General features: G+C 35.6%; 2 protein-coding genes and 2 pseudogenes across 12 annotated transcripts; 1 reads left to right on the top strand and 3 right to left on the bottom strand.

Moving 5' to 3' along the window:
* The first annotated feature begins 677 nt into the window (after nucleotides 1-677).
* On the top strand, nucleotides 678-1,248 carry LOC120157232. The gene is made up of 2 exons (XM_039168438.1): nucleotides 678-1,029; nucleotides 1,232-1,248. Exons 1-2 carry the CDS (start codon nucleotides 678-680, stop codon nucleotides 1,246-1,248), a joined length of 369 nt encoding a protein of 122 aa, XP_039024369.1.
* A 380-nt stretch (nucleotides 1,249-1,628) lies between these two features.
* Nucleotides 1,629-5,436, bottom strand: LOC120157233 (annotated as a pseudogene).
* Nucleotides 5,437-7,422: 1,986 nt separating this feature from the next.
* On the bottom strand, nucleotides 7,423-11,659 carry LOC120156851 (protein phosphatase 2C 77-like). Of its 11 annotated transcripts, none has more exons than XM_039168113.1 (7): nucleotides 11,501-11,638; nucleotides 11,325-11,400; nucleotides 10,781-10,849; nucleotides 9,564-10,538; nucleotides 9,130-9,447; nucleotides 8,935-9,040; nucleotides 7,423-8,141 (listed from the first exon to the last, which is right to left on the bottom strand). In XM_039168113.1, the coding sequence occupies exons 4-7, from the start codon at nucleotides 10,476-10,478 to the stop codon at nucleotides 7,807-7,809; spliced, it is 1,674 nt and encodes a 557-aa protein (XP_039024044.1). In that variant the 5' UTR covers nucleotides 10,479-10,538; nucleotides 10,781-10,849; nucleotides 11,325-11,400; nucleotides 11,501-11,638; the 3' UTR covers nucleotides 7,423-7,806. The 11 variants fall into 11 exon arrangements, with proteins under 11 accessions (XP_039024044.1, XP_039024043.1, XP_039024049.1 ...); XM_039168112.1 differs by having other exon boundaries at nucleotides 9,564-10,639; XM_039168118.1 differs by lacking the exon at nucleotides 10,781-10,849.
* A 1,771-nt stretch (nucleotides 11,660-13,430) lies between these two features.
* LOC120157136 lies at nucleotides 13,431-19,592 on the bottom strand (annotated as a pseudogene).
* Between the last annotated feature and the right edge of the window lie 2,764 nt (nucleotides 19,593-22,356).

Below are 22,356 nucleotides of genomic sequence, written 5' to 3' on the forward strand. Positions count from 1 at the left end.
GCTAAAGGAAGGTGATATGGGTACAAAGTTCTTTCACTCGACGGTGATGGAGAAGAGGAAGACTAACACGATCCGTTTGCTAAAGGATGCTGAGGGACGTCGTTTGGAATCATTCGAGAAGATGTCAGCTGAGATGGTTAAGTTCTATACTGGGCTCATTGGTTCTTCTGATCCTGCTGTGAGCTGTCCTGAGGTAGGGAAGATTAGGGAGAAGCTTGGAGTTTGGTCTAGGAAAGTTTTCAGTTATGGGTTTGGCTTCAGCTTATCAAAGCAGTGTTGTTTAGCATCTCAAATTTCTGGTGCAGGCAAGTCCTCCTCCGTAAGGTGGTTATCAGGAAAATTGAGCAAATGTGTATGAGATTCATCTGGAAGGGCAGGGATGATTCTGCTTAAGGTTGTGCTCGTGTTAGCTGGCATCAGATGTGTGCTCTGAAGGCTGAGGGGGTCTGGGAGTGAGAGATTTGACTTGTTGGATTCGAACTTGCAGTTTTCAGTTAATTAAGTGTATTCTGGCTGGTGACGGCTCTCTTTGGGTGGCCTGGGTAAAAGAATATGCTTTTAAAAGGGATGATTTTTGGAGTGTGGAATGTAAGTCTTAGTATAGTTGGAGTTTGAGGAAGTTGCTAAAATTGAGGGCTGAAGCTAATGTGCTTTTTAGTAATGGTGTGAATTGGACAATGGTTAATAATAGCTGGATTTGGGATAAAGTTAGGGACAAGAAGCCTAAGGTGTTGTGGCATCGGGTTGTTTGGTTCCCTCTTCACATCCCTAAGCATTCAATTGTTGATTGGATGATTATCTTGGATAGGATGCCCACAAAAGATAAGCTGGCTCGGCTGGGAATGGCTACTGATGGCATTTACAATTTGTGTGGAATCCATATTGAGACCAGAAATCATCTCTTTATGGAATTTATGGAATGCCATTTTTCTTGTGCAGTTTGGAACCAAGTGCTGCAGCTTTGCTGTCTGCGATCGAGACAGTTTGATTGGGACAATGCTATGTGCTGGGTAGTGGAGAAGCTTAAAGGTAAGTCTCTTCTTGTTTGTATTCTTAACCTTGCTTGGGCGAGGTTGTATTTTGTTCGGGAAGGACGTAATAATAGGCAGTTAAGGGGGAAATTTCGTTCGGTTGAGGATATAATTGATTGTATTAAGGAGGTGGTGAGGATTTGCTTACAATTTTGCTGTATAGATGGATTAGATGTAGTGAATACTGCTTTGTGTGGCAGTTGGGGGATCCTTTTGAATCGATCCTTTTGTAGTTTGCTGTTGCAGCAGTGGCTGTCTTTTTTTGGATCAACACAACTGATTTATCCAATAATAATAATCGTCATAAAAAATTATAATCATTTTGAAAAGGAGTTAAACAATATATAATCTTAAAAATAAAACAAGTAAAAAATTATAAAAATAAATTAATAAATTACTCACAAACTTGTCTAATTAAATTAAAATATCAACTCGTTAAGATCTTGAATTAAAGTCAAATCACATTTTAATCAAGTTCTAATCGAATTAATTCAAACTACTCGTAAAATGCTCAACTTGGCTAATACTGTTAATAATACTAGACGCGTTTTTTTCTTCATAATGATTAAAAATGAAAAATATCTTCAAATTAAAGCCTTAACAACGCTGTTTAATGAAGTTAATCCTCGAACTAGGTTTACCACGTGACAACATTTTAAACATCCCGCCAAATAAGATGGGCGTTGTAATTCTCGATTTTTTCTTGTTCAGATGTCTCCCTTTACTACGCTTTACAGGAGATGGATGAGATGCATCAGGGCTTAACGATGGGCGGCTCATGGATCTATCTTCCCTGATAAACAGAGCAATGAAAAAACCTTCTTTGTCCTCAGCAGGGTCTGTCCGAAGCAAATTTTCAGCTGCGATACAATAACGCAGCAAGACTTTTTAAACCATGGGAAAAGGAGTTGCTAGTCGAAAACCATGGGATACGGCTACGGGTAAAATGGACTTGACAACATCTTCGTTTTCAATTTGGTGGATGGAACAAGTGCTGTAAACTACTCTCTCAACTTGTGGAACTGTAAGCAGAAAATATTAAACTTGATCATTCAATAACGCTCTCCAAATATTTCAATGACCCTAACGGGGGGAGGGGGGGGACAAAAAGTAGTACTTAACAGCTCAGTGCATGCCCTAGCGCTTTCTTCTGAAAGGAGGCCAGCTTGTTAATTCTCTCTGATTCATCAATATTTGCAGCTTGACCTGCAAAATTTGATATGATAATTTGCAAGAAAACACGGAACAATTTGAAGAGAACTAAAATCTACGAGCATTATATACCTGCAGCATAAGATGGAAGCAAATGATCCAATCTCTGAGCAACTGTACCAGATCCAGAGCAGGAAGGATCCAGAAGAATAGCACGGACCTGCAATGTATTTTCACTTGAGAACTAAAGTAATAAGTAAGACCATGGCGTTAAAAGCAGCCTAGAGAAGAAAGACAAGTTGATATTGAAGACTAGGGAACAGAACTTATACACAATGATGGGTTGAGCGACTGACTGACAAAAGAGCCATGCAACTAATCGCTATTCTACTTTTCAGACTTAGAACAGTCTAAAGTAATGTAAAAAAGTCATTCCAAAAACTAAAAGAAGCCATGCCTAAACTATTTAACTTGGGACACAAGTCGGAGAACACTAACCTTGGAATACAGAGGATCTTCAGGGTCCAAGCCTAGAAAATCTCCATGAAAGACTTCAATATCTATAACTCAAATTAGGAATAACATAACACTGCAAAGATTTTCATACAGAAACACTAGGAGAATGATCAACAACATATGCCAGTAGATGACAGAAATGAAAACAGGGAATCCTATTTAAGGATGACAGGTCAATTAATGCATTATAAACGGGGTAGATTTCAGATCATATATAACAGGCCCTTCCATGATAGCATCCTGGGCAATATAGAAAAAGAGTAGTACTCGAATAAAAAAAAAACTAAATAATCACATAAAATTTGCAAGGATACTTTGTGCGCCGGATAGCCTGACAGTGTCTGCTAAACGTTTTATCCTTTCCGTATTCAGTTCACAGGCTATGACCTTTCCTTTCCCTCTCATAAGAGCAGCGAGATGGACAGTTTTGTTCCCTGGAGCTGCACATGCATCAAGTACCTTCACAAAAATATGGAAGTGAGCATGCCATGAATAGATCCCAACATCAAACTCAAGCAGAAACTTGATGAACTTCTACCATATAACTAAAGTGAACCTACACTATGGTTATAAAATATTTAAATTCAAAGAACAGTAAAAAAATAGTAAGTTAATAATTTTCCTAGCAATAACACTTACCTCCCATCCTGGTTCAGGATCAAGAGCTGCCGCCACCATAGAACTAGCTTTCCCCTGTATGATTGCCAATTTGCATCAATAAAAAAACTTAAAGAAACTGAGGAACTGCTCTTATATTCCAACAATACACAACTATAATAGTCACTTATTCATACTTGCATAAATATGCTTCCATTCATGATCAAAGGATGATCATGAAGATCGCATTTTGGTGGAAGTTTTAACAAGTCAGGAACCAGGTCGTCCTTTGCACCTGTTAAGAAAATGAAAGATTTTAACAAAATAACACATCGAAAATTGGCCACAAAAGAAGATAAAGACTAGAGATATCAGTAAATAAAAAACATAAGAAAGAATAAGAAGAGGCTGAAAACTGCAACTGCAAACTTTGTACTAAATATAATGTAGAAACAACAAAAATATGATAAGAACAAGCAGCAACGAGTGTATGCCAGCTTGATGAACCCTGGTAATGAACTCACATCACTCGCATTACTCTATATTGCTATAGAACATTCAAAATAGTTCACAACACCCCACAAGGTTTAGCTTTATCATAAGCTACAGAAAGTACCATGTACTGTTTCCTCAATTCAACTAAGGCAGAATCAACATCCAATTTAAGTGTGTTCACACGAACATAGCGGGGTTTCGAAACATCTGCAATAGACAATAAGCCGTACATCAAGTAACGACGAATTACAAGCAACAGAAGCACTTGGATGTAACAAAACATCTTACTCGACACATACCAGGGGTTTGATAATGATCTATCAAGTCTTCAATGCGCTTCATCTTTTTCCTCACTAAAAGCCGAGCTAAAGCAGACTGAAGAGGAACTTTTCTCTTTACCAGAAATTTCTCCGCATCACCAACAAATGAAATTTCCTAGAAATTAGAATTAATACCACAAGATTACCACGCATACAACAAGGATGCAAAACATTAGGGAAAATAGCACATGAAAGATGAATCCTTCAGCAAATAACTGCAAAACCATTCTATACAAAAATTACTACAACTTATGAAAAGATCTCACTTTTCAAATTAACTCAGTGCAACAAACATAGAAACATGCGAATTCAGGAAATGAAGGTAAGCAATCATATTCACTAGTTCACATTTTAAATAAAAGTTCATCTTAGAAAGCATAAGAATCTTTGAGACATTAGACATAGAAAGGCATATGGCCAACTGCATTATGTCTCAACTCCCAAGAGACTTCAAGAGTTTGCTTGTTATTCATAGGAAATTCACACACTATGCCAAGCAATGCAAAAAGAGGGGAAAAACGTAAAATATGGAAATGAGAAGCTAATGAAGATTCAAACCTGACCAAAAAGTATATCATACGCGATTATATAAACCAAATCCACTTGCCTCTGCAATATCAAGACAATAACCAGAATTATAAGACGTTTCACTGAGTTGCAATTTTTACATCTCCAATACTACAGCAAGAAAAGAAAAAATCATCGCCTTTTTTTTGTTTACTAAAAGCTCAGAAATTTTCACCTTCCATCTACCATTCAATATGTTAGCATCCTCTAACACGTCTTTAATGATACGAAGATCTGAAAACAAATCAAATCCGGAAGTGTAAAAAATGAAGCAGCTATGCTAAAGCTTCAAATTATTTTGTTCTAATCAACAAATAGAAATAGTGACAGAAAGAAAGAGAAGAATAAACGTAAGTTACGTTTGAGGGTTTGACAAACGAGAGCGAAAGTAGCCTTCTTGTTCTTAACAGAAGGGCTATAAACGAGGGACTTTATCGAACCAACGGCTCGTCGATGGGCGTCACCTTGGAGAACTGATCGTAGTACCTTCGCCGCCTCCCTCCTTGCAAAGTAAGCGGACCTCTCGGCGTTGCTCATTCGAGGCTTCACCGGTTTCTCGGAGGCTGCCGACGATGGTTGCTTCGACTTGAAACGGGCCATTGTTTGCAAGCGAGTGGGGGAACCTAGGAGGGAGGGAGCAAAGAAACCTCTACAAATTCTACGCGCAACTCAACTCAATCCAAAACGCATAGTTTCCTGTTTGGGCAGCTAGGTCTTTCCAAGCAACGGCCCATTTTTTTTAGGCTGGGAAGTAAGTTTTAAGTCCAAATTTGACGAGCATTATTTTATATCTAATAAAAAGAAGGGGCTTGCAACTTTGAGGTATGCGTGTACATATACAGGGAGCCGTAAATGAGTTGAGTTGAAATATTGTTAAATTTAATTTGATTCAAAAAGTTTAAAGTTGAACTCGAATCGACTTAAAAGTTTATGTACTTAAAATTATCAAGTTCGATTTGAACTCGAAATCAAAGATTAAAACTCGACTCGAGTTTGAAGGAAATTGAATTCAAGACATTCTTACACTTAGCTCGAACTCAAACATGTTCCTCAAGTACATTAAAATCTTATATTATAATTTTTTAAGAAAAAAACAACATATAAATATTAATATCAATAATAATTTAATTTAATTTAAAAAAATAATAACTTAATATATTTTTTTCGAGTTGCTTACGAGCTTTTCGAGTCAAGTATCAAATAACTCACTTTAGCTTGTTAATAACTTTAAGTCTATTCAATTTGAGTGTTGACGAAATTTTGATTAAGTCGAACTCAAATAACTTACTATCTTTCTCGTGTCATTTATAAACTTATATAGAATGTGCTGAGCAACATTACTTGTTATTTGCTAATATGGGTTTATGCAACAAGTAGATGACATATACTGTTTTTTTAACACAAGGGATCTTAACTGGTCTGACAATATTTTGTCAAACTTTTCTTTTTATCTGTAGGACATAAAGGAAAATGACTGGATAACTAGGTACTCCTTCACAGGAGCTACAATGTCTACGGCTAATCTGCTTCTTTATTTCCAGGTAAGATCTGTACGTCGCATTGAGACCTTGTACCTTATTTATGCTACGAGTCCTGAAACTGAAATTCAATAGCCATAGATTTTGATGCCATACTGTCTTTTGGCTTATGTGTGAAAGAAAACAACAGGTCATGATGCCTATTGCCTAACCTAACGAAGGAATATGCATATTTTATCCTTTTTTTCTCCATCCTTTGTGTGCAGGATGATGTTTCTGTTGTCATTCATTGGCTTGTGAATGGAAAAACTTGTGCAAAAGCTAGGTGGGAGCAGTTGTTTTATAATGCCAATAAAAAAATTTATTACAAATTTACAATAGCTATACTTTTTTAACATCTCTGATTCTTCATGGAGAAACACTGAACTGGACCTTTTTGTGTTGCAGTGAAGAGTGGCTCAACAAGAGGATGGACAAAAACTTGGCTACCATTAAGCCATTAATAATGGAGTCAACCTACGGCAAGGATCAGGCTGTGAAATGGACAGTTTACTGGCTAACATTCTTTATCGCTGTTGCGGAGCTCTTTGGATACAATAACGGAGAATAATGGATGGTTGCACTTTTCCTGTTCAAGAAGAAATGAAACAACCTGAAATCAACTTTGGGAATTAGGGGACCAAAATAAAATGAGCTCTGGAATTGCTGCATTCCTACGTAAATAAGTCACACGTCTTGTAGTTGTTCCATTCAGAAGAGGCATCCATTTTATACTTTAGACGAAATAAAACAACTGAATCAAGAACCAAAATGGCCTAACTTGGTTTCTTCACCTTCTTTCAATATTTCCCAACCTTATAGCATCAGCTGTTTAAATTTATGCTCAGGTTCACTTTTTTCTTCATTGTTAAAAGTTTATGCTTTATTAGCACCATTATTTTCCATTGCTTTCTTTCCTTCTGCAAGTGAAATCTGTTGGGAGTGAGATTTCAACTTCTCATGACCTTGTCCCCACTACACTCATATCAATCAACAACGGAAGATATGGCAAAAGTAAATCAAGCACAAAAGATAAACATTAACACACATATTTCCACATGTATCATGCACTATTAGAAGAAAGAAAGCACCTTACATGGCCAAGAATGGATCATTTCCAAAACCATATGCATTGGCCGGCTTATAGTGCTACAAAAACTGAATCATCTCGTCCGAAGCAATCATTGGATTTAACCAATGGAAACATGAAGAACTACACTACTATTATCTTCCAAATTTCTAAACTTTTATATAAGCACCATGGGTTGAAATAATACAAAACATGTACCTCTCGGAGTGTTTTTTTTTTTAACTCGGAGGTTCCATGAATACAATTTCCCACAGCGTCAATAGCTTCGAATCAACATAACCTCCTATTTCCTACAGCACAGTTAAGATTTACAATAGCCAGAACCTCGCATGGTTTACATCAAGATTCTCGAAACAATGGAGCGTTGCTAGAATGGTGCATGTTATATATATAGTACATGAGAGACTGATACCGTCATAAAGCCTCCTCCCCTTTGAAAAACAAATGGGAAAAACTATATCGAAGCATATAAATATATGTCATACGGTAAGACTGAAGATCGAAGGATGGTCGAGAGGTCATCATGTCTTACTCTTGAACTTTCTTTGAGCTTTCAGATCAACCACAAGTACTGTGATATTGTCCTTGCTTCCTTTTTGAAGAGCCCGGTTTGAAAGGTATTCTGCTGCAGATTGAGCAGCCGGATCAATTGTCTCGCCCCTTTCTGAAGCCAGTGTAGCACCATTCTTTTTGTGCCATTGAAGTATTCGTCTCCGAGCTAGGTCACATGCTTCTTCATTTGTCATTACATCCCATAGACCATCACTGGCTAAAATGAGGCATTCGTCTTCTTTCACTCTTGGCACGAACATTACTTCCGGATCAGGAATGATCCATGGCTTCAAATATCTATCACCTGAAACAAGAAGGGTCATTCTCGTTCCCTTTCAATTATGTGCCATGAAAGAAACAACTAAGCAACTATCCTCAAAAATTGATGGCCAGTGCTTGCTTTTTGAGGAAAAAAAGAGGCAATAGAATAATTTGAAGCTAATTAAAAGTAAGTTAAAACCATATAAGATCAATGCCCAAATTTTAATCAAGAAGATACCACCGCGAGTTCAATACTGAAAGCATAGGAGGAATACTTTAAATACTATCAGAAGACAACATGATTCTTAGGAGACATCCTTGTTAGAAAAGAAAATTGACAAGATTGTTTTATCAAGATCATAAAGGTTCAATACTCAGAATGGGACTTCTACATCAGTCGGGACACATTGTTTCATCATGCAAACTTTGATCAACATTCACTAAACTTGTTGCAAGCGTCATAATCTCCTCCGGCCAAGTTGAAGACATTTTAATTTATTATAAAACAGCTGTACCTTTTTAGCAGCTTACGCACAGAAAGTGAAAAGAAATGTTCTACATAGAGCTCAATAACACAAAGATACTGCATGCATCACAGCCATAAATAATTGAAGACTTTGATAGTAGGCAAAGCCATAGGAAATATGCCGGAAGCTAGAGTAAAAAGTTCAAGCAATACAGTAACAGATTTTGATCTACTACCCTGTCACACCATTAACTGTATATAGATATAAGCCATGCCGTGGGTGTCATTTAAGAAAAACATATAATGGTAAAGAAGAAAAGTTCAATTCTATTGAAAATTAAAAGAAGTTTCATTATGAATGAACACATACCAATGGACCTCGACATAGCAAGAACACCAAAAACTCTATGACCATTCCACTGTATAACTTTTCCTCCAGCTGCTTCAATCCTTTCATATTCATCTTCTCGATTTGGCTGAGAAAAATGAAGAGAATAGAAGTTAAAAGGGTTTAAGTTACCAACAGTAAGAAGTACAAGATATAAGGGCACAATTTAGTCTCTACTTTATGGTCCACAGATAAAGCCATGGGCTCTTTCCCACGACATAGAACAGCTCTTGAATCTCCACAGTTTGCTACAATTATATGTGAAGAAAAAATAAGGGCAACAACAGCAGTGGAACCAACTGTTTCAGGGGCAACAGGTTCCTGATCAGATTTTCCTACAATCTCAGCATCAACCTTAACAAAACAATTTGTGAATGCCTTTTTCCACAGCTCTTGGCAACCATCTGCTATGCTTGCATTACTCTGGCATTCCTTAACAGACTCTATTTCCTGAGCCAAGGCAAAATGAAGACGCTCGCTACAGTAGTTTGCAACCTGTGTACAATGGCAACGACCAAGAAAGAAATTTACTTCCAGGAAATCTCGCGAATGATCTATTGGAAAGACAAGAAGGTCAGCATGAAATATATAGATGAAATGGCCAAACTAACCTGTGAACCTCCATGACCATCATAGACCCCAAAGAAGTGAGCAGTCTGATGAGCAAAGTCCGCACTAAGGCCATCAAGTATCTGATCACCAATTAGAAATTGAATTGGAACCTTTAAAAACCGAGGCACAGCCGCAACTGCATCTTCCATCTCAGGTCTTCTTCCGCATATAGAGGTAAATCCCCAAAGAGGCACATATTCCACCTCAAACACACTGCGTCCAGCTGGAGCTGACATACTTCGTTGCTTTTCAAGAGCCAATTGAAGAACAACTGAAGATGGCTTCTGTTCAGACCCATCTCCAATCTCTTCTTCAAGGTTTACTGCCACAGCAAGGGGATCACCTGGAAACACTTTTTCAACGTTTGAATCCACAAAGTTAGTGGCTTTTGCAATTATATCTACACTCCTAATACTCTTCTCCTTGTCCACAGTACTTGATGTTCCCACCTCAGACGTAGCATCAAAACCAACGAAATCATCTCCGCAAAGGCTACTGGTCTCACTTGCAACCGATAGTGAACAAGAGCTATCAAGATCGTAAATACGATCACCTTCCAGAGACAAAGAATCTTCCTCCTCGCTATCACGGGCTATAACATCATTATTAGCAATCCAACTATCTTTACTATCAGACATCATATCCAAGGTAGTAGCTCTTTCTCCCTTGACCTCTTCTGTCAGTGGCACCTCTGTGCTAGTTTCTTCTCTCTCCATATCAGCACGGTTACAATCCACATCTTCAGCAGAATCTAAATTGTTAGTACCCTTGGTTTCGGAATCGATTAAAACTCCAGCAGGATTTGCCATAAGCTTAAGTTTTGTCATGTCCATACGGTGAGCAAAGTTGGAGTTTTCACGCACAGAATTACCTAATCTAAATGGCACCGCGACCGTCAGAGACATCTCCTCCATCGAAATCCCTATCTTGGCAGTACAAAAGGTTACCGTCCAACCCCTCAAAAATCACACAACCTGTCATTGTTCAACGAAACTATGACCTTCTTCTGAGATAAAGAACAACAATGGAATGTGAATGGTGGATTTTAGGAGACCATTTCCCATGCCTCAATCAACTAAAAGGTGTCCAAAAAAAGGGATGCAAGTTCAGGTGTTGCAACCTGTTGGTGAGTAAAAACGTTAATGACAGGAACTTGGCTAATCAGATCTGGTCCACAAAAAGTGGATCCAAACTTCCTATTTGTGGAAAAAATTACCCAAAAACAGTAACTTTAGACTTTGGTTATGCCTTTTTCAACTTCTTCTCTGGAGTCTTCTTTATCTACCTTCATCAACTAAATTTAAGACAGAAAGAACCAGAGAAAACAACTTAACAGCCACAGTCCACATAAACCAAATATATATATATATAAAGACAACCACAATTACATCAAATTGAAAACCAAAACTTTTATCCTCAAAACACAAAAAGAAAAAGACTTGGATAGAGGGAAAACAAAAAGGGTCATGAGAAAGAACTCAAAGAAAGGTGATCTCTCCCAAGAATCACAGGAAACCCCTACAAAAGATAGTACTTTTTACTTTAATATATCAATTAAAGAGTTTCCCTGGATCTAAGGCAACCTTCTCAACCTCTTGTAATTTTGGCTCTCCCCATCAGCCAACACCCAGTCCCTCCTCTCTCCCTCTCTCCCTCTCCCTCTCCTTCTCCCTCTCTCAAATAATTGGCTATCAATTATAATTTAAAAAAATGAAAATAAATATAGAAACTTCAACTGAAAAAGAAAGAATGACTACTACCTAATTTTGTCAACCGTAGTAAAGTCTTCTACTTCCCCCTCTCTTTGTAGTTGTTTCAAGCAAGGACCATTAACATCTGGGAGATGAGACATGGGAAAGAAAACAAATCAAATGAGTAGGAAAATTAAAGATATCGACTTCGAAAGAAAAAAATTAAAGATGTGGACTTTGCTTACCATTAAATTGAAATTAAAAGTTATATAGTAGACAGCTCAAGTGGTCATTAAGGATTCAAAAGATTTTTTTTTTCTTCACCAAAAGAAAAACTTTTTTATATTCTTTAATATTTTATTCATACTTACAATAATACTATTCTGGGTGTTTAGAGAGTTGAAGGAACAAAAGAAAAGGCGCTGGAGAAGAATAAGGGAGGAGAAAACTTCATGGAAAATGATATACATAGATAAAATGAAAAGGACAGAGGAAAATGAAGGGAAGAGATGACAAATGTCGAATCTTGAAAAGCATCTCCACCCATCCCATGGCTCATGCTCTCTTTCTTTTGTCCTAATATTATATATATTCTAATATTCATCCTCCAATCATACAATTTCCTTTTTTTCTAAATTATATCTTTATATGGTAAATTATTTGGTGTTTTTTAATTATACAATAATCACTTGGATTATTGGTGGTTTATCTTGTTTTACTTCAGTAATTAGCTTATTAGTTATCATCCAAAAGCAACGGGGAAAAAGTAGAAAAAGAAAATATTTACTGTTTTTCCGTTCTTCATTTTGGGATAAAATATTAAATGTTAATCTTTGAGTGTATGAATTAATTAATCTAGGCAAGATTTGTACATGATTAATTACTTGATTATATCAAGTTCTAAGTTTGGTGAATGAGTATGATAGTAAGTCAAAATCAACCAAAATTTTACCTGCCTCAAGTGAAAAGTATAATCCCACCAATCTGGCAATCTCTCAAAGGATTACAACATGTCTTTCATGTGACAAAATCTCACCTAAACAATTGATTATATGTCAAGCGTATAGTTAATCTATTGGCTAAAGCTTGACCTTTAAGCCGCAGTAAGTACTTTGTTGCATTTTAGGCAAGGGCCAGCTTTGACCTGTTTTAGTTATCACAAAAAAAATCTACAAATTTCGTTTTCTAGTTTCCTTGTTAGGACGACTACTACTACTACCACCTTTTTAAGTCAATGGGCAATGGACACTTTCTTTAAGGCACGAAACCTCTGGCTTTTCCATGGATTCAAAAGTAAAATTATCTAAGCCATCAATATCATTTCCTTTGACCAAACCACAAGGCCGGTTCAGAGTATCCTAAATTCTCAGTTGAAGACAAAGAAAATCATGTTTTAGTTGAAGGAAAAGTTCATGTTGTCACCTAACAGAAAAATAATAATGACAGAATGCTTGCCAGATTTTGATGTTCAGGTTTGTTGATCGTATGATATTCAATCACAGATGAATTCAAATGCCTCAATAGACTCAACAATTCATTCAGAGTAGTATATTTTTACATGTTATAATCATATTGTATATCATATAATTTTTAACATGTTAATAATTAGTGCTTTATAATGTAATCATTTTCAGTCAATGAATGCATCATGATATGGGCATGTTTCAGTCAACCCAACTATCACTAGGGAAAATGGAATAGAGAATTGTGGTAATGGTCCAATGCAGCAATTTTCAGGTGGTGTTTTCCCTGATGGAGGAGCACTTAATAATTGCATCAATGGCCAAAGAATGAAAAGAGACGAATGATTAAAACTGGTCAATGATATATCATTTTCAAAAGTGGACAAACTTGAACGAAAAAAATAGTAGGTAGTGCTTCAATGTACAATTTTACTGAGATTAAATTTTACCAGCAAAATATAATCTCCTCGAAGTTAATCTCTAGTTTTTGCTAATCACACAACAATAGGGGAAACATTGCTCCCAAAATGGTTTAATAGAGTTTGTCAGGAGTTTTCTATCACTTGTAAATTTTGACCAGAAACTGCCACTAGAGAAGGCAAATTTAACCAAAGCCAACCTGGGCAGCCAGTGCCAGTGCATCATCAAGTTTCATAACCTTCATCTAACGTCTAATACACAGCTTTTTTGGCTGAAAATAAGGGGTCTTTGCTTTTTGTACCAGTCAACCAAGAACTGGGTTTTAAAATTTCTCTTTAAATACTTCTGTACACTTAACAAAGTGGTTCCATATATCAATGTAAGAGGTTGTCCCTTTAGTTACTTTATGGCACCATGGGATCACCTGCTGATGCAAGCATTTGCATCTCTGTTTCCTTGGCTGATCGCCTACTAGAATAACCTACCCCTGAATCACCTGCAGATGTTCACTTAATCAGTTTTATAGTGAAGGACAAACTATAACATTACTATAATGGAAGAAAGTTGAAATGAAAAGAAGAAGAAAAAGACATAGATGCATGAAGGAGAAGGATCCATTACCATATATAGAATCATGGGATTTTTGTTCCATCGCTGGATTCTTGAAACCTACACAAGTAAAATAGTTTAGGGAAGTGATATCAAATCTCTTCACTAGTTAAAAGAAAAACTGGATACTGGACCATAAGAAAACTAAATATTATATTTCTAAAGTATTAGTATATTTTGCATTTCTCTTTTATATGCTTGTTTATAGCGACATTACAAAAAAATATCAACATAAGAGTAACTTTCTTTTCTTACGGGTTCCATGAATTGAATTATGTCAACAAATTCTAGCATTTTAAGGTGATGTTATTACTGTTGGAGAGGGATTTTCAAGTCATTAGTTGGACAAATTAATCTTGCAGGCCTAGTGGCCTACGTAATTTCCCCTAGTTGAATAACCAGTTATTGCACTCGGGTTCTGCTGGAAATTTACACCATTTTAGTTCACAATAGTCCACCTATAGATTCTGAATTTTTACCAATGTTTATGAACTAGCAACAAATAATAATATGAACTAGGGATTAAGCACGTCCAAATGATCTTTTGTAGTAGCACCATGTTTACCATGATGAGTTCAACATTCATTGATTGGTTCTTCATCCTAGCTCCTTTCTCATTGTCATCCACAGGTCTCTGTCTAACTCCTCATCTACAACTTATAAATCTGTAATTTTTCTGTTGTTCTTTAAACAGATTCAGATGAGTGGCTACTTGACTACCTAAAACTATTGGCATGCTCATCCTGCCAGAAGAAAAAGTGAAGTTGTAAATAAATCGAGGCTAATCATGGAATTCCATAAGTCTGCGGCTACTGTAGCATCTATTATGAAGCATGTGATCAAGAATTTCATGCAGATAATCAACATTAATAAGCCGCAATAGATTGAATCCAATAATCTTCACTTGTCTGACCTAAACCCAACATTAATAAGGCAAACTTGTTTCTGCACAAAATGCAAGAGTATTCACAAGCAAACATAGATATTTATCACTGACAAGCCCCCAGTCCCCCACCCAAAAAGGAAAAAAGCAGCATCGATGGAGTAAAAGGATCAAATCTTGACAATTTAGTGAAATTGCATACCAAAAGAATGGCGCAGACCTTTGACAGCATCAAAATTCTTGTATGTGTAACCAACAAAATTTAGATCTTTAGGTGTTAAAAGCATCTGCATTAAGTGGGAAAAAAGATAAATAAACTTCAACATATTTTCGCATGTCAGGCACTCACTACTCTGTATAAATAATATCAAGATAAAAATTGTTGAATACAACGCGAACCAAGCATGTTGATTTTGGTGGGAAAAATTGTATATACTTCGCATCTATGCATTTGTTATTGTCACAAATTAATGAAGAGTTTTTACAGAAGAGATATCAATTGTTTTGTAAACTAACATTTTCGGAACAAAAAAGGGAAAAGGAATAGAATTTCCATAATTGCATATTCATGACATTATCAGATCATATTGTAGAACAAAAACTAGCCACGTACTAGGAAAATAGTGTAAATAAAATGAAATACACTAGTTGGAAAGTATTCAGTTACAAACCTTCCGTGAATGTCCCGAGCTAGTTCTTGAAGGTGCTGGAGCATCCAACTGGTGAGGATTCCAAAAGTGGACAATTTATGAGAAAAAAAAAATTGCTTCAGTTTCACCAACATGGATAAATAAATAGTGAACAAAGTGATTAGCGTTTGGAAAAAGAAAAAACAAAAGTTATAGAAAAAGGTGGAATTCAAGTTATACCTCATCAAACTTCATAAAATTTTGTGTATCTAATTCCCCATTCACTTCGGGTTTAAATGCTGCCTCCATCTCATAAAGTTTATCCCACACAACGTCCTTGAACCAAGGATGAGCCTGATAAAATCAAATGTCAACAATCAAACGAGGAAGAGATAGTTGGTAGAAAAGGAATGACATCTTAATATATCATAATCTTACTTTAATTTGATGTGCCCCTCCAGTACCCAATCTGCGATCGACATCACAAAGCAATCTACAAATGAGATCCTTTGCCTCATGACTTAACCTTGAATCCTCAGGAAATCTTAGGTGACTTCTCCAATGCACAATCTAAAAATGATTTATGAACAAAATGTTAGGAAAAGAAGGATATCTTGAATTTGGAGAGAGCACAGATGAAAGTTAATCATAAGAATATATCTAAGATAAACCAGAAAGTAGATCTAAGAAAATAAAGCCAGACAGAAGTGTTACCTTTCTGCATGTGGTAATCGGATCATCTGAATAAAATGGTGGATATCCAATTAGCATTTCATACATTATTGCTCCTAGTGACCACCTAAAAGAAGTCCACAGAAAAGGCAGTATTACTTATGATAAGAGAACTTCACAAAGGAACCTGTGCCCATTCAATAGGAAGTAAACAAAACTTCAGCAATTCTTAGCTCCCATATTTGAATTTGTTACTGGAAAAGATGATAGGTAAAACACAATAAGAAAAGTTGAACAGATAAGCCTCACAATGGACAAAAAGTAATAAAATGGAGAAGTAATAATAGATGCCAATTGCAACCATGACTGAAGAGAACTGTAAAGAAATACAACTAACCAGTCACACTCCATGCCATATCCTTTTTTCAGTAACACTTCGGGAGCTATGTAATCAGGCGTTCCCACAGTTGAAAATGCCTTCAACAGAAAGAAAAGAAACTAAAAACCAAAATACTGGAAAACTGTGCTGCAAACTATACCATGTCTTTTAAATCATAATCTGATTGCATTACTACTTATGTAGCTATAGTTACCAAAAACCTTTGTCCTCAGGCTTTAAGAATCATTAATAGTTAACAGTGCAGTTATTTGCAAACAAATTTTAAGGAAAACAATTAGCAACATGAGAAGTAGACATAGTTCAACAGAAGAATAAAAACACACATATAGAGGAACTTCTAGAATTTTATGTTTGACAAATGGTCTGATAAAGAAACGGAGACAGCTCCACTAGTCCGAGCATCAATCAAGTCAAAACTGGAACTTTGCAGAGGAAAACTGGGGAAAAGATTAACATAAACCTTAAAGCAACATCTCTATGAAGTGATGTACTTTAATTAATTAATTTCGAAATTTTTAGCTGCTGCCTTATCTGTGTTTTTTGATTCATCTGGAATGTACTTTGAGAATACATGAATTAAAAGATTACGACAGTGACGTAAATTGTTTACGTACCAACTTTCTTCTGTTCATCTGCCAATGCTGAAGCTGCTCACGAGGGCTTCTAAAACTGCTCTTATCAGCAATACATCCGTCAATATCCATAGGTTCTGTCATATTTTCATCATCCATGGGATTATTCTCATGGATTGCTGGTAAATTTGTACAATCAAGAGGCTTACAAAGGCCAAAATCTGATAACTTCATGTGACCATTTTTGTCCAGGAGAAGGTTGTCGGGTTTAATGTCCCTAGAAAGTAAATAGAGGTAAAGAATAAGATGAGGAAAAACTAATTACAATAACTATCAACAGAAATTACCACATCACCCTGGTTCAGAATGAAGTAATTAGGCAACATATTAGGGAAAGCTAACATATGAACCTGTGAATGTAATTATGTTCGTGAATAGACTCAATGGCCAAGACACTTTGAGCAATGTAAAACTTAGCCACGTTTTCAGTTAATGTATCCTCCCTCATTAGAAGAGTCATCATATCTCCACCAGGAAGATATTACATTATCAAATACAAGTACTCAGCATCTTGAAATGAATAGTAAAGTTTCACTATGCAGTGGCTTGCAACTTCTGCCAGCAAGTTCCTCTCAGCTCTAACATGTTCTACCTAAGGAGTGAAAATACATTTTAGATTAGCAAACATAAAGGATACTAATGGAAAATGACAAAATAACAGAAGTTTTAAGCATGCCATATTTATAAGAAGGTTGGGCATCAACCAAGGAGCAGAGAACAGCTGAATATCAGACGATATTAAACAACGCATACAAAAACACTAAGTTAACATGTAGAGAGTGTATGCATAAATTTTAAAACCAAGAGGTGTAATGTAGAAGCAGATAGTTGACAAACGCTTCACTCTCCTCAACTCTGACTTTAGAGATATCAATTAAATGATGTTAATAGCATGTTACCTGTCCCCTCATAAGCATTTCAGATTTCTTTAACTTCTTCATTGCAAAAATATTTCCAGACTTCTTCTCCCGGCACAATCGAACCTGCAGAAAAAGTATGAGCACTAAAATTCTTCTGGCAGCCAATGAATGGTTATATAAATAAGAAGCCTAAATAAAGCAGCATGTAGTTCCAAATTAAAGGGACTACGAAGCAACTTATGTAAGAAGCAACAAATAGTACGACATATAACAAGAATGTGCCTTCCAACCTCACCAAAGGCTCCCCTTCCAATAATGGTTAAAAGATCAAAATCATCAACACAAATCTTGTGCCTTTTAAGCCTCATAAACTCTGTCTCTTTCCTCTCTAAATCCTTTATCAGATTGATTTGTTCCTCCTTGGGCACATCTGAAGTAGCTAACTTTCTCTCTAGTACCCATCGTCTGCAACGAAACTAAACCATGTCATTAAGTTGAAATTGGCATTACCAACTCCAAGCATACAAATGCGGACAACATTTTGAGAAGGCTACATCATGTTGAAGAAAACACTGTCACAAGAAACTTTGTTGCAATAAGTCTCAATTACAACATAACCCAGAAGTCATATTCTAGAATTAATTAAAAAAATACTTTATCAAATAAAAAGAATATACCATGTAACACATGAAATTAGAAGGTTTTTGAGGATACAGCTAAAAATAATAGTTTGACTAGCAAGTAGCAAACCAGATGTTTTAATCTGCATGCTGAACACACACAGAGAGAATTGGTATATTCCAATCCAAGTATTGAAATCCATCAGTTTTCTACAAAAAATAATCTGCACATCCTATAGATCAATGAAGCAAAACATGCATTCCTTCGTTTTCTTAATCAAATTTATATCAGAAACAATATGTATCTCATGTAAAGTGGCATGAAATACATGGGTATAAGGTATTTATATAAGTCTTAAATTTTGCATTATATCTGTAAAATACAATTAATGGTAGATTCAAACTGATTTGGGAAAACAGTTAAATACTCCCATTAATTGCCCCGATTTCCTAACATGGAAACCGAGTTTGACATTAATCCACTCCCCAGGCACTAACCAAAAAAAAACATGTAACTTAGTCACATACAAAGCAACGTAAAGCAATCACCATACTCATCGGCTCAAAAACAGAAATTCGGATCATACACAAAAAAAAAGCAATTGAAGTTGGTTGCAGCTGACTACAAAGTTCATTGATTCCACAAAAAAAATGCAATAATATAGCATCCAAAGCTCGTATCGTTCTCTTTTTTGATTTCTCGACAACCAAACAAATATCATAAACAATGCAAAAAAGATTGAGAATTTTTGTTTACGAATAAGTAAAACAATACCTTTCTTTGCGTTCTTGAATATTCTTCATCTGAGCTCTATAGTGGTTCTCAATAAACTGTTTAGCCGCCGCCACTTTCTCCATCGTCAAGCTTGACCCTAACACCTCCTCTTCTCCACTCTCTTCTTCCTCTATGCCCTCCATTTCCCCTGTCTCTCTATCCCTCTCTAAAATCTCCCGTTTTCTCTCTCTCACACAGTATATATACTTATATATTTCCTCTTACAAAAGTCTCAACTTTTCTCTCTATGTATGTTTACTTAAAAGAAGATTAAAACTTTCACATTTACTGCAACAGCCAACGAAGAGAAACGACGGAAGGGAAAACAGAGCTCTTTCACTTATCTTCCTCTTAATCCTCTACTTCCACTCCCACTTTCCTTCCATTTTCATACACAATAAAAACAACCCACGTGGACATTTTAGCCATCGTGTCAGTGAATTGATGTTTGTTTTGGAGCGGGTTCAACATGAGATTGGGAGCAATGAAGTTCTGTTTTTTATTTTATTTTATTTATTGTTTAAGCAAAAAATTTAGGGAGTGTTGTCAGCGTAGGAATTGGGGAGGAAATGACTCTCACGCGCGGCATTGAAGGCGTGAACTGCCTTCGAGATGTGGTGGAGAGAGGTGTCGTTTTCCTGTCATAAATGGTTATTTAACACATTTAGGACAAGAAAGCTGCAAAAGTTCCCACTTGGTTTTGTGTTGCGATTGGACTGTGCCGGTCACTCGCCTCGAATAAAATGTGGGTTTTTGTCTGTTTTTTTTTCATTTTCTAATTATTTGGTTAGTGCTTGGCTGTCTTATGCGGGTAATTTGTAGTACGACAGTTTAATATAATATTAATAAAAAATACTATTGAATATATTAATATTTTTTAATAATTATAATAAAATGTTATTTAAAAAATTATTTGTTATTAGAAATATTAATTTCGTTATTTAAAAATCAGTAAAAAAAATTTAAATAACGTTTAATATTAATATATTTAATAAAAAAATAATATTTTAAGTAACATTTAATATTAATATTTCTAATAAAAATTAATATTTTAAATAGTACTTTACCAAAAATATTAAAAAAATAATAACATTTTTATAATATCTTTTATTAGTCTTATATCAAAAGTGTCACACTTGAGACATCCCATAGTGATGCTACTTAAAAAAAGTTAGGGTTGATATCGTATTAATCCCCCCAACAAAATTACCGTGTGCATTATTGTTTGCTCCCGTTGATCTTAGCCGACGGAGACAAGCAGTTCAACAAATTACTATTAAGGTAAATTATAAAAATAGTCCCCAAATTTTTAGAGTATTTATAATTTAGTCACCCAACTTTTAAAACCTGCAACATAGTCACTAAACTTTTAGTTTTCATTAAGATCCCTGACGTTAACCGCCGTTAGTTTTATGTGACATGTCATGTTAACTCTGTTAGCCCCGTCTTCTTCTTCTTTTTTCCTTATTCTTCTCATTCCCCTCCTTCTCCTCCCCCTCCTTCTCATTCTCCTCCTTTTTCTTCTTTTTCCTCTTTTTCCTCTTCTTCTTATTCTCTCTTCTTTCTTTTTTTTACCAATAGGTTTGTCATTTTCACCCACTCTTAACATGATTGCATTTGTATTGATATATTTATGCGGTTTGAGTTCTTGACATTTTGCAGTGAAAAATTGTTGTTGAGCATGCTTGACAATCTTTCCATTCACTGCAACGAGCAAATTGTTAACACCTATAATTATTAGTCTTTATCTTCTTATGATTTCCTCTACCTCCCCATTGATTTTAAGTAATTTTCTTTCATTCCCTTTTATTTTTAACTGAATTTGCACATATATTTATTGATATAATTGAAAATTTTAGCAATAAGAGTAATGTGAGATATTGATTTGTGAACATGACTTCCCGCAAACAATTTGGAGACTTCATAAGGCCTTCCATCATCAACACTGGAAGGTGCTTAACTCCAGAAAAATCTATAAAAAGCTTGGAGGTTGTGAGCACTTGAATTCAAAGAGACAAATCTCGTTCATTATATGAAACTTATGGTTTATGGCTTGCCTTTGGCTAAAAATCTCTAAAGCAATGAAAAACAAAATATGGAAAGGAAAAAATTAAACTAATAAAGGGTTAGATTAGAAGAAGAAGAATGGATTGAAGGAGGAAGAAGACACGGGGTGTCTAACAGAGTTAATGTGCCACGTCAGATAAACTAAAATGGGTAACGTCATAGATCTCACTAAAAACGAACTAAAAGTTCAATGACTGTACTGCAAGTTTTAAAAGTTGGGTGGCCAAAATGCAAGTATCCTAAAAGTTTAGGGAGTATTTATATACTTTAACCTTACTATTATTATTTAGGTAAACTGCATCATTCATCACTTAACTATCTTTTTACGCTTATTTTGATCACTGAAATTTAATTTTTTTTAAATTTAATCATTCAACTTAAACATTGAATTTTTTTTATCACTTTATTGGTTTCTCTTTAACGCCATGATAAAATGGAACTTTTTATTATTTTCAACTGCCACATAAACACTAGTTAATATTTTATTATCTCACCACTTATTACTTTCACTCTCACTCTCCACCGTTCACTCCTTATGCGCTCAATCCGACATCAAAACCAGCACCTAAACAGCCACCATTCCAAAGAATAAGGAAGAGCATCGGTGACCTGAAAATCAAAACAAAAATAAGGTTTTCCGGCAAACCAAAGCACCTAAAAAAACACAACGAGCAGCAATGTAACCAAGTCCAAACCAAAACGAGGATTCCTGCAAATCAAAGCATGCGAATGCAAGCTATACGTTGAATGGGAAAAAGGACAAAGAAGATGTGGTTTATATAGTGATGCAGGTTCCATTAAAACACGCTTGATCGCATTCAACAAAGTATGAAGCTCGAAGAAAAAACAGAACGTAAATTCACAATGAATCAGAAACCAAGTGGAACCATGGACAAATGTGAAGAAACAAAGCATTGGAACATAACTAAATGCCATGTTACTCTAACTCCTCACTTTCCCTGAAGTTCCATTTCTAATACTGAATGCACTATCAAACCTAAATAGTAATCATTTAGAGACTGCTCATGAAGCTCAATTTTCTCGATCTTGACAAAATTTAACTAAACAAAC

Source organism: Hibiscus syriacus, unplaced genomic scaffold (assembly GCF_006381635.1).
Source record: "Hibiscus syriacus cultivar Baekdansim isolate YM2019G1 unplaced genomic scaffold, ASM638163v2 tig00111238_pilon, whole genome shotgun sequence".
Lineage (NCBI taxonomy): Eukaryota > Viridiplantae > Streptophyta > Magnoliopsida > Malvales > Malvaceae > Hibiscus > Hibiscus syriacus.

Bases quoted from the DNA above. Each gene is read 5' to 3' on its own strand.
- LOC120157232 (XM_039168438.1), top strand. From the start codon at position 678: ATGGTTAATAATAGCTGGATTTGGGATAAAGTTAGGGACAAGAAGCCT.
- LOC120156851 (XM_039168111.1), bottom strand. From the start codon at position 10,478: ATGGAGGAGATGTCTCTGACGGTCGCGGTGCCATTTAGATTAGGTAAT. The intron at 9,448-9,563 runs GTTAGTTTGGCC...CATTGTACACAG, and splicing joins ATGGTCATGGAGGTTCACAG to GTTGCAAACTACTGTAGCGA. The intron at 8,142-8,934 runs GTATGTGTTCAT...TTCTTGTTTCAG, and splicing joins TGCTATGTCGAGGTCCATTG to GTGATAGATATTTGAAGCCA.